Genomic DNA, 13228 nt, shown 5'->3' on the forward strand with positions numbered 1-13228 from the left:
TAGAATTAGTTTCTAATCTAACTTTACAGGTGTTCATTGCAGCCTTTAAAAGATTTATATCACATAGGGTATCTACTCAAGTCTTTTCTAATAACAGTTCTAACTTCCGTCGTGTCAAAAATATCCTACATAATTTATTTCAAATTTTAAATTAAATTAAAGAAAAATTAAAGTCAGACATTCAAGCATTCTCACCTATACAAGGTATAAAGCTGGTTATTCGTTCTTCCCTCTTCTCCCATTTTGGTAGTTTATTGGAGAGCACAATCAAGAGCGTCAAATATCACATGCATTGTGTAATAGGACAAACAATCAGCAATCTTGAGGAATTATGTAGTTTTAACCCAAATTGAAGCCTACCACAATTCCTATCCTATTTTTTGCTATTTCCACAGACCACAGAGATCCAGAACCTCTATCACCAGGACACTTTCTCATTAGATGTCCACTCACTTCTTTGCCTGAATCCAGTTACTAAAAAACTGAAATTACCTACTTAGGTCACTGGAAACTACTCCAAATATTTGTGCAATCTATTTGGAGATGGTCTAATAACTATTTACATTATCTTCGGCAACACAATAAATGGAGTTTTCCTTCCCATAACCTCTGCGTTGGAGACAGTATTAATCACCAACGAAAATTCTTTACCCATGTATTGGAAACATGGAATTGTCACCCAGGTTTATTCAGGTTCTGACAACCTAGTAGGTTGTTGATTTATACATGGTTAATGATTAATTAAGAAGACCTGAGCACAAATTATACCCGTTACCAATATATAATGATAAGTTTAATTATTTATATACTTTATTATTTTTACAATTTCATTTGATTTGTCTCATAATATGATTGTTAATATGCTCATAAATATTGTATTACTATTTATAACCTAATCTGCATATTTATATTAATTTATTTGTGATTTCACATTCATATTGCTCTTACACTCCTAAACAATCTATGGACTAGTTACTATACTATATACATGCACACTTGCATACAACATATAAATACATACATACACATATATACAACATATACATATAAATTATAAGTTTATTTATTGATTTATTATTAAGGTGCAATAAGACACTGCAGACTATTTATGAGGTACAGATTACCCAAGATTTATTTATTTATTTACATGAGATATAAGTACACATAAATTGTCAATGGCATGAGTTATATACTGGCCATTGGATACATCTTCCCAGTAGACCCACGAAAAACACTTTAGAAGAAATCCTAGATCTATATAATTGTAGGTACAACTAATTTGTCATTGGTGTGAGTTATATTTTCGCCAATGGATTCATCTTCCCATTAGATGCACGAACAACACTCAATGGAATGTTCATATCATGGATTTTGATCAATTTATATATTATCTTACAAATATACACATAAAATATGCTTTGTAAACCAAGTTAAGATATCAATGAGCTTTATAACTACTATTAATTACATAATTATATGATTACTATTAATACTGTGTGAATACAGTTTCAAACTACTTATGTAATACTTGTATAAATAATATATTTAAATAACATTTCTGTCATGTTATTTAATATCATACTTATATAAATAATGGTATAATTGAATACTTATCAATTCATTAAACTATTATCTATTTAAGTGATATGCATAATTAAACTCTTGTTTGTTATTATTTGTTAAGATACATGTTTATATTATTTACTTATTACAATTGTAATATTATTAATTACATGATCATCAATATACAAATCAATGATTATTATTATTATTATTATTATTATTATTATTATTTTCATGTTATTGTTTGTAATACTTTCACTTTTGTATATTGTAATAAAAATCCGATTTTTTTTTTGACGGGCAGTTATGTTAAGACTCATTTCTCCTGTTCTTCTTATTAATTATAAATACATAGACTATCTCGTTCTTCTTATTTATTTGTAAAAGTAAATAAATTTGTTTATATTCAGCTAGTCTATTTTACCAGCTGATATTTTATATTTATTATTTTTCTAATTATTAATGTATTGTTCAGTTTAGATTTACACTTCATTCTGTCATCATACATTACCATCAACTCTGTAATATTCATATAATATAAAACTAAAAATAAATATTAAAGATTTAATGATCATTACAACATTTTAAAAATTATATTTAACCATGAACCATGGCATAATGACGTTTATTAGAAATATGAATCGGCGAATTTAAGATATAGAATAAATACACCCAACTGAGGTATTACACCAAGGCGGTTAGTTATTCGACAACTACCCCTCAATTATAAGTTGCTTCTTAAGAATAAATTTGCTTTAGTTTACACAATATATATATATATATATATATATGTATGTACATATGTAACCATGTTACTTATTTGGTGGCAAGAATTAAAAACTTAGTAAAGACATACAACTCGTATAAATAAGTAAATGAATTATCTGATATGCAATAAACAAAGTCAGTACTCACTTGTAATCCAATTGGTATGGCTTGCCTTTGAATTGGTGTGGCATCTTTATAGCCAACTTTATCAATAATTTCCAAAATTTCTGCAGGAATTCCAGACTCTTTCCAGCTTCTAATTGGATCTGGTATTCTGCCCCCTGAAATAAATAACATGATGTTAGAGGTTTGATGATTTGGGCAAGTGTCTAAAGGGTCCCCTGATCTTATGGGGATCGGCTGGATGCAATGAAGCCACGATCACTCCACTGGCTGGGGTCCTGGGGGCTTCCCCCATTTCCGAGCTAAAGCTGATGGCATGTAAGTATGCATATGGTAAGTCTGAGAGTTGAGAGAGTTGTTGGTGTGCATGTGTCTATGCACGAGTGGTGTATATGTGCTGGTTTGTTTGGTTCAAGCGTGTTTAGTATTGTTTTATGCTGGTTTTTTTAGTTATGTGTGGATCTGTTTTTGTGTATGTGCCTTGCTATTTGCTTTGTTGTCTGAATGTGTGTGTGGGCGCTTATCCCCCTTCTGAAGTAATGCTTTACCAGCTATTCCCAGGAAGAGCGGGTCGCCAGGGATGGAGGTTTAGTCGATAGTGCATAGGAATACAGACACCTTTTTACTATCTTGCAGAACCTGTTAGCAAGTCTGACATTGCTTCGGCGCCTGTAAATGGGGTTCCTTCACCTCTTAAAAAAGATGTTTGATGATTGATATCCTATAACGCAAATACTTGAATTTCTATTTTTAAGAATACCCAAGCATCACTACAAAGAAATAGAGAAACTAAACAGAATAATAGGAAACATCTTAGCTTTAACAGTAATGGTTTGAATTCTTATTGGAACTAAGTAGATCTTAAATATTTACTAATGATTTCAATTTACTAATATTTACTAATTGATTTCAATTAATAAAAATGAATTAATAATAAAAACCTTGGTAAGTGGATTTTCCAGATCATTAATTTTGTTATTAAATAAATCAAGTATGTAATTAAAATAACTAATTAGTTCAAAATTAACGGTCAACAATGTATTACTTTCTCTACTCAAACTATTTTTTTTTTAAATGGCATTATCTATATTACATCTAGTCATTATCATTAATGATAATGGCAACAGCATAAACCTGAACTGAAACAACGTACTGATACTCCTCTACATTACCTGACACTTTCTGTATCAAGTTTGACAGTAACTAGCCTATGATCATATAGTACAGTGAGTTGCTGAATAAAGTTTAAATTTTAAACTCTACAAGCGCTTCTCTTCTTACTGAGTACCCTATACCTACCAATACGTACAATAACTATGCTTGGCCTGAGCCTGATACTTTTTCAAGTTGATATTTTTCCTGTTGTAATGGTAATGGGCTGTATCATGTTATGCGCTATCAGGCTGGTCTACTACCATCTGTTGATACTTTCAAGTAGCATACAAATTCAATAATGTCCCGCTCCTACAAATACAAGCCACAGACTGAACTACTTTTACTTTACTTACATTCATACATGAATATGAGTTTCATTAACACACTCATTTACTTGATATATCAATTAAAAAATAATTTACACAGAAATAAATAAAATTTAATTTTAGTTACCTTTACTATATGCATCCTCTCAGTCAATTCTCTCAGACAGGTAATAACCCTTGCGTTGAATATTATGGTAAAATTAAAGCAAGATACCATTTCTTACATGATGCCAAAATATATTAAAAGTCCAGTTTATTAAATTAAATAAATTAGTTTAAATAAATTATTTATTTACAATTATAGTATATTTAAAGTGTAATTTATACTTCTTGCTTGAATATAAATTACATATTTTATTACAAATTATATTTCAAAATATAATTTTGAAATTATTGTTAATTATATAAAATTTTTTATTTTTATTTTTTTACTTTTCATTGATATTGAAGAAAACTAACTCTTTTACTTTATCCGATAACAAGTTTAAATGGCGATTGGATAAAATAATACCAGTTTTAAAGAATAAGCTCTCACATGGCACAGAAGTAGCTAGAGTTACAAATTTCTCTAAAACAATTGTTTTTATAAGTGGGTAATTATGATTATTTTTTTCCACCATTTTAAAGGATCCTCTTCTCTAGTTAATGGCTCATCCAAGTAGCATTGGATTTCAATGATTGCACGAGAATGAGATGTTCTTGAAATTCTGCTGCTTTTTTATCAAATAGATTCCAGACAGTAGAAGACTTTGTTTTTGCAGATTTTTCATCAACGGTGAAAAATCTGCAAAAACGGTTTTTTTTATTTGTTTCTGAATGGATTCTACGATTGAAATTTATTGGCTAGTAAACTTATTACTAGTATTTGGCTTCTTCAGCAGTACTTTAAGTAGAATAACCAACAAAAATGTAGTTATTAAAAAGTGTGTTGCTGTTTTCCAAATCTAGCCACTGAATACTTCCTGAAATAACGTCTACTACTCATAATTTTAGTTACTTCTTCGGTGGCCATAATATGTCAATCAGCTGTGCCGCTATTTTCGAATCTTTTATATCCAGTACAGTACTTATTGATCAACAAGGGCAAGGGCTGATCTGACTGGTTGTTCCAGCTCCATGAACCGCTCTAAAGTATAAACATACTTTATGTATGTTGAAAAAACGCTGCTCGTAGCGTTTTTTCAAATTAGTGGGTGATGATTTATACAACAATGTCATTTTACATAAGTTACACACCACCATTTCATTTTGTGGAGTAAAAAAAAATTACACAGGTTTTGTTATCGGTTTTCCTGTTCATATTGTACAAGTTCATGAAACAGACTAACAAGTTAAAATGTTATAGAATTAAACTCCTTTAAAAAATTAAAATTATTTTCAGAATAAATACAGCCTACTGTACCATTTAAATTACTTTATGAAATTCAATTTTATCATAACCCTGACGACTTTAAATGTCTAGGTTAATTGTCAGAGTGAGAAGAAAACAAACTACTTAATGAAATAAACGCTCTCGTACACTGACAATATAATAAAAAGCACATACTGATAAGAATTCGTACTCACATGACACTAACTGGTCGAAAAGAAAGACTAAACTGAACTAAAGGAAACTGTTTTATTTATAGTTACATTTAGTATTGTTTATTTTCGCTAAGAAATAATGAAGGAAAATTCATAGGAAAAATATTGTGTAAAAAATGAAAGAAAATTATACGATGGATCATAACAAATGAGTTTCAGAAATCGTTATTACTGTTTACAATACAAAATAATTAAGAGACACCATATGTCGGGCTAAGCTGTAAGCTGATGCTGAATGCTTGTGATCTTGTGATAGTGGTGAGATCCTAGTAACCCTAGAACCGACCCAATATGTGCGCACATTACACTGGAAGGCAGTTGATACAGTTTCAAGCACAATGCAAAATAGTAACAATTGTAGCCCATGTTTTTTTATTCTGATTGCATTTAATGTCAGTTACAAAAAGTATCAGGTACTTTTCAGTATTGTATCAACCTGTATCACATACACAAAAATCCTATAACTATCCATTTCTACAACAGCATGTAGTAATACACTTGCCAAAATCAGCAAAACTACAAGAATCCACTTATTAAATACCTTTGTCCACTGGCATTTTATCTTACTACACTAATTTTAATTTCTAGGATGTTGCACCCTGAGAAGTACCAGTTATTATAGAACCATCAAGTTGTAGAAAGGTAGTAGTAACAAACTGAAAAAAATTCTGATTTGCTTCATCGAGAAGTTTGGCTTTTCTGTGACTTACAAGAGAAACTGTACCCATGGACAGCCTTTGCAGAAAGACTGCAATAAGAAAATGAGCTGCAAGAGAGAAAAGAATCCCCCCTCACTGGCTACTAGAAAGTAGCAGTACAACACTATTGATAGAGTCACAGTAACAACTGTTAAATTTCCCATGGTATTTAATTAAGGAAAAAGAGATAAAGAATAAGAAAGGAGGAAAAAATCTCCTTTAGAAAGGCAAAAAAAAATTATTCACTACTCATTCATTCAAATAATTGGAAACTTTTCTTTCACAGTAATTCAATTTGTTAATGGGTTTCATTAGCAACAATGCTATTGCTAACTCCTCTGAGGAAGGAACTATATACTTAGCTCCAAAAAGACCTTATATATGTTAGGTGCATAATAAGGCTGTTTGTGAACTGATATGAGAAACCAAGTTACTCCTTTTTAACATGTCAATTATTCTCTAAACAAGCATTTTTGTCAGGTTTATTAAGGAAAACAAATGAAATTTTCTACTGCCTTTTTTTTACTAAGTCACATATACAGCTGTGTATATCAAACTACCAAAATACAAATGATATTCAGGCCTACAAGTGATATCTTCGCTCAATTCATTGCAGTAACTGGTTATATAGTGAATGTCATTAGTCCAGAGGAAATAACTTTACATAATGTAAAATTAGATCTTAAATCATACATTTGGCCTTAAAAGCTGTTTGTGAGAGTACAGTATCAAATTATCCTTTAAGGTTAAAAACAGGAGTAAATGTTTGACTGGCTGTTAACACAAAAACTAAGCAATTCTTGATCTATGTTTGCAAGATTTTTTTAAATTATTTCAATTCAGAGAATAAATCTATAAAGTTTGTCAGTAATAACTGGGAAATTCTGCCTACACTGTCAAAATTTACTTAATAGGGAAAAGACTTTATTGCACACTATTTCATGTTATTTTACAGGAGTCAATGATTATCGTTTTTAATATGAACAACTAAATTATTATTATTGTTTATAATAAATAAACACGGTAACAATCTAAATTTTGGTTAAAACATATGTCTTTACATTACATAACATACCTTTGATAGTGATATTATAATCCTCACGGAAGATACGCCAGTCACGTTCTGTCATTTCATCAAGTGCTTTTTCAGACCAATGTCGATCATCCCAACGTTGCTTTTCTTCCTTCTTCTTAACTTTCTTTAATCGCACTCTAGAACAGAAAAAACCATTAAAGCTATTTAATGTCTACTTGTTTGCTTTAATTTCTTTTTTTGATATCAGTTATTTGACAAATTTGATGTATTTTTTTTCTCTATTGCTTAGTGTTACACTAAAATTTAATTTCAACATACTGATTACATTTTAATTTTATTATATACCATACATATTCAAAGCTTTATTTACTTCTACAAATTTTTACTTTTTATTATTAAATTAACTAAATCTGAGTGTCTAAGCACTACCACCACATAAATTGTCATTCAACTAGCTGTACATATGATAAATTCATATGTTTAATGAAACAAGTGCCTCACTTGGAATTTTCATCCAAAAACTTAAATAAATTTATGGTGCACTTAAAAAATATCTGATAATAATGTGCATGAGAATATGGAATGAAGATTTGACTTTATTTAACTGCGATAGGGTAACCAAATTATAATAACATTTTTTTTTCATACATTTTATATACAAGTCACGAAAAATATGATCTAAAACAAAAATACGAGGGTTATTTTTTTTTCAAGGTCCTATCGATCACGAAATTAAAACCACAGTGCAAATAAAAAATTTTTTATTTGTAACAAGTACTTACATAGTTACTCTATTTCTCTACATAGTTGCCACTTCGATTTAGACATTTGTTGTAGCGTGGTACCAACTTTCCAACACCCTCATCATAGAATGGAGCCGCCTGTGTTTTCAGCCATGTTTCTACGCTGGTCTGCAGCTCGATGTCTGTGCCAAAATTTTGTCCTCCTAGCCAGCATTTCATGTGAGCAAAGAGGTGAAAATTGGATGGAGCCAAGTCCAGGCTGTATGGTGGGTGATCAAACACTTCCCAACGGAAACGCTGCAGGAGCTTCTTTGTTACAGCTGCAGTGTGCAGCCAAGCATTGTCATGGAAAAAGACTTAAGTCTCTCACTCACAATGGTGTAGAGAGCTGACCTTGAAATTTCAGGAAACAAATCACTCAATACAGAAATTGTGAACTGATGATTTTCTTGAATTGCCTCATCCACTCACTCAACAAGATCATCGGTTGACACTTGCTTCCTTCCCTGACTGCCTGCATCATGAACATCTGCACGACCTGCTTTAAAGTTCCTGCACCGTTGTCGCACTTTGCTGTCACTCATTGAAGTTTCACCGTACACATTACTTATTCATTGATGAATTTCAGCTGCATTACACCCCTCAGCCTGAAGAAATCGAATTACAGTACACACTTCATACTTGGCGGGAGATGCTATTGATGTAGACATGTTTACGTGTTAGCTGCGTGTTCAGAACTAAACGAAGTGACGCGTCATGATTGAAGGCCATACTAGAGATGCTGCGTGACACATATGTGCAAAGGTTCATCCGTTTTTTGCGCAGGTTTTTATTTTGGGCCTTGAAAAAAAAATAACCCTCGTATAATCTGTATATGTGGGACATAAAAAATCTTATAATGTAACAATATCTTTATGGTTCGTTTTTAAGTTTTGTATTCACATACAAAGAGAAAATTTAAGTGACTAATTTGATACAACTGAAATCAATTTTACTTCCTTGTAGGAAGTAAAATAAGTAATGCAATCGAAAAAAATTTCAGTTCTCAAATTTCAACTGAAATATCCATTTGACCATCCCTGAATCCATTTTGACTACTTTCGGTGTGATGTCTTTACGTACGTATATATGCATCTCACATAATTCAAAAACAATCAGTTGTAACATATAGTTGTGCACCTCCCCTTTTGATTGCAATCAAGTGGATCAGAAGTGTCTAAAAAACCCAAATTCCAAAAAATGTGGATTTTGAACTTTTTCTTAACTGCAATAATATGCCACCAATGAGAGCTTTTCAATGATATATCATAAGTGGTACTTAATTTCATTGGATCCAGAATTACAGCCAAATGAAATTTTAATTAATGAAATATTTGCATCTTACAAGAGTAAGGCACATCAGTTCGAATCAGACTTCATATACTTTTTTTTAAATTTAAATATATGGATTTATTAATAATTAACTTTCAATTATACAATTTTTTACAATAAATAATAATAATTCAATAATAAAATTTTTAAAAAAATCAGAAGTTATTAGTGAAATAAAATTTTATGTACTTTTCATTTTAATCAAACTTTTTTAGAGGTTAATAATTAATAATATAAATCAATGTATTTAAATTAAAAAAAATATATGTGTATGAAGTCGGATTCAAAGCGGTGTGTGCATGGTTACAGATCTGACATGTTCTCACTTATGCCACATAACTACTTGTGTGACATGAAACAAAATTAATTAACATTTCACTTGTGTAAATGGATTACATATTTGCTTCATGTATGAGTTTTATTATAAAACTGAAGAGTTTTATTGACAAATCATGAATGAACAATATGAAAGGAAGTTAAATCATTTTCTGAATAACATGCATAAAAAGTAGAATGTAGATAAACAATGTTTCTTTTTAAAAACTTTGGTACTCAAAAAGTTTCAGGAAACAAAATGCTTATACTGAAAACAACTGAATCAAACTTTTCCCCTTTAAATATCGTTTGCTTGCATGAAGATATTAAAACAGAATTATTCAATGTTTTAACAAAGAAAAGCATTGGGGCCAAATATGTAAACAAAAAACTAATCTAATTTAATCAACCAAACAAAAAAAAATATTTTTCTGTTATTTGTTTTCATTACAAAGTAATATATGTGACCATGAATTGTATGTAAAACATATTTAGAAATGAGATCATCATATACTTTCAAAATTATTACGTAAATAAATAAGAAATTCCAAATTTACTGCATTACATCGAGAAGTGAAAAAATTATTTTACTGCGAGATTAATCTTTATATTGCAGATAAAATATAATGACAAATAAAATACGTTTCCTTCTAATATATGAATTTTAAGATAAAAAATAATGAAATAAATGAAAAAGAAATTAATGAAATTACTAATAACTTTTTTCGGAATGTTAGGAATAACATTCCGAAAAAATTCATTCTGAACATTTTTAACAATGTATATGTTATTAAATATGAATTTATTCCTATAGCATTTGATTTCATTTGTATGCTGTTCAATCTTACAGGAGTGCCAGCCAATCCGTATTTGATCTTTCCTAGTAGCATCTTAGCGCCACTAGCCGGAAGAAAAACCATCGCTTACTGGATCTCTCCATAAGCTGGTCTTAGTGGTGACACCGGGACCGGAACATCATTTCAACTTCTCTCTTGATTGCAGTTTCCACTTCTTCCGCAGTCGTGTCTACATCTAAACCTTTGACATGAAAAATTGTCCTACGTAAGTCTTGGGATCGTTCATCTACTATTGCGTTTTCTACTTGGGATCCTAGACGCTTAACTACATCATCTCTTTTGTTTGAGGACTCTCTCACTCTAATTTCCATAGTATCCGCACGTCCTTTCATAACTGCTAAAATATCATCTGCTACGCCTCGTATGTATGTCCTCGCCTATAGTACCTTTAACTTGTTTTAATAAATCTGCGTAGCTGACTCCTGCTTTACGTATTGTAACCACCGATGTTGCTGGCCCTTGGATAATTTTCTTTCTGGGTTCTCTATCAGTAGAGAATAGGGGCCACTGCGTGTCTGATGGGTCATTCTTTCTGATCCAATACTCCAGTATCTTACTGAACTTTTCTTCAATACTGTCACCCGGGACGAAAAACGATAATCGATCATTATCTGCAGGCCTTAGTTTTTATAAAGCCCCTTCACAATCTGAGTAATCATCTCCTTGGAGTTCTCATCCATTAAACTGTAAAAACAGTACACTTATCCTCATCTAAATCCTCCGGATAAAATATCGCAGTGTTACACGAGTCTTTCAGTACCGTTCCTCCTGGTATATTCGTCATCTTCCCAAGCCACCGTCCAATTCCTGTCATAAGCTTCTGAACTGTATCCATATAAGGGTTCTTATTATGCTGACCTTTCGGCACAATAAAAACCCGAGAACTGTCTTCATTTATGGTCAATGAACCTCTTGCAATGGACACTTTCTTATATACCTCTCTTGGCCAACGGGACTCGATGATCTCTTCTAATACTTTATTATCGCCCGCGGATAAAATTTTCTCAATTCTTTCTTGACTCTTCATTTTAGTTTTTAAGCCTTTCTCCACGAAGTCCTCTGATTCAGTCTGTGTCTCCATAGTCTTCATCAGTTTCGGGTGCGATTGTTTGTACAATGCCCTCACCGTTGTGTCAACGACTTTTGCCATCTCCAAGATTAGATCAGAACATGATTTAATTTATTTTTTGGTGTTAGGGTTTCTTCTAATAAGTTTCAACAAATGGTAGATTTCCTCCATTAGGTGATCCACGTCGGCCCCCTCTGTTGCATCACCTTCGTTACTTTTTCCAAGTGCCTCTACTTTCCTCTTGGGTGGTGTTGTTATAGATAAAGATCATGTCCTCACTCTTCTGATGAACGACCTCCTTCCAGGTGATACTGAGGTTGGTGAAACCTCTTATCATCGACGCGTCTAAAGAGAGGGTGTAGGTTTTCGTTCTGAGAATTTGTCTTCTGAGATTACTGAGGTGGAAGTCCGCCAAGTAATTTGTAGCCTGGCTAGGAACAAAGCCCCCAGATATGATTGTATCACACTGAAATTCCTTGTTCACATGTTGCCAATGATTCTTGGTCCCTTAACTAGGGTTTTTAATAAGATGCTCTTTGCTGGATACTTCCCAGCATTTTGGAAACGTGGTGAGTTGAAACTGCTCTTCAAAGGTGACGACATAGAATCCCACTGTAAGTTCCTTTTACCATCCTCTCACGCTCTTGCCTGTAGTAGGTTTTTGAGAAGGTGTTGCTTTACATCAATAGTAGGCTAACATCTAACCATATGTTGATGGACGACCAGTATGGTTTCCACCCTGGCAAGGGCAAAGAGGATTTGGTTTCGACCAGCCAGTGCAAATATGTACTCTGCATTTTTGGACATATCCGGGGCCTTCAACAACTTGTGGTGGCCCTCTGCCTTGTTTCAGTTGTAGCAGCGTGGTTTTACGCAAAATGAGATTGAGACTCTCTCCAGCTATTTCAGCAACAAAACCGTCATCCTTCGTGATGGCGGCTCGGAAGTAGGAAAGACCCTGTCAAAAGGTTGTTCACAGGGCAGTGTTTTAGATCCACTCGTCTGGGTAGTTGAGTTCGACTCTCTCATACGGTTGCAGATGCCCAGTGGCTGCCACATCGTGGCTTATGCTGACGATGGACTGGTGCTGGTTGAGGGTAACGTGTGTGCCTAGATAGAACTTAAGAGCGACACTGGCATGTAAGGTACTAAGGTTGTGGAGTCTTCAGCATAAGATGGTTTTCAGTGCAGAGGAAAATCACTATGATGTTTCTTAAAGGTTGTCAAATTTTTATCAGTAATGATAAGTAATGGTTCTTGTACAAATAGATAAGAAGTATGTAATAATGTTAAATGCTTTTCCACTACTACCATTATAAAAGAAAAAACTAATAGATATTGAAAAGCCAAAGGTAATTTTAGACTATGTATTGCATATGGGTGGAGTTGATAGGGCCGACTGCTCTATTTCGAGTTATAGTTTTAGTGCAAAAAGTTTACAATGGTGGAGGAAACTTTATTTTTGATTGTTAGAGGTATTAGTTGTCAACAGTTTCATTCTGTATAATGAGTATCTCACTAGTTGAGACAACCAATAACATATATAAAAATCAAAGAATGTTGATTACTGGTTTGGTTAATGATGTCAGGAACACAAACTACTGTAAGAGAGGTTGACCT

General features: G+C 32.3%; 1 protein-coding gene across 1 annotated transcript in view; it reads right to left on the bottom strand.

Moving 5' to 3' along the window:
- LOC142334386 (putative ATP-dependent RNA helicase DDX23) overlaps positions 1-13228 on the bottom strand; it is an 85428-nt gene that overhangs the window by 33755 nt on the left and 38445 nt on the right. Inside the window, exons 7-8 of the mRNA XM_075382369.1 lie at positions 7293-7429; positions 2479-2612 (exon numbers count right to left, since the gene is read on the bottom strand). Coding sequence (XP_075238484.1) covers positions 2479-2612; positions 7293-7429 — 271 coding nt within the window. The remainder of the gene's footprint in view (positions 1-2478; positions 2613-7292; positions 7430-13228) is intronic.

This window comes from Lycorma delicatula, chromosome 1 (genome assembly GCF_047948215.1).
Source record: "Lycorma delicatula isolate Av1 chromosome 1, ASM4794821v1, whole genome shotgun sequence".
In the NCBI taxonomy this organism is placed as follows: Eukaryota; Metazoa; Arthropoda; class Insecta; order Hemiptera; family Fulgoridae; genus Lycorma; species Lycorma delicatula.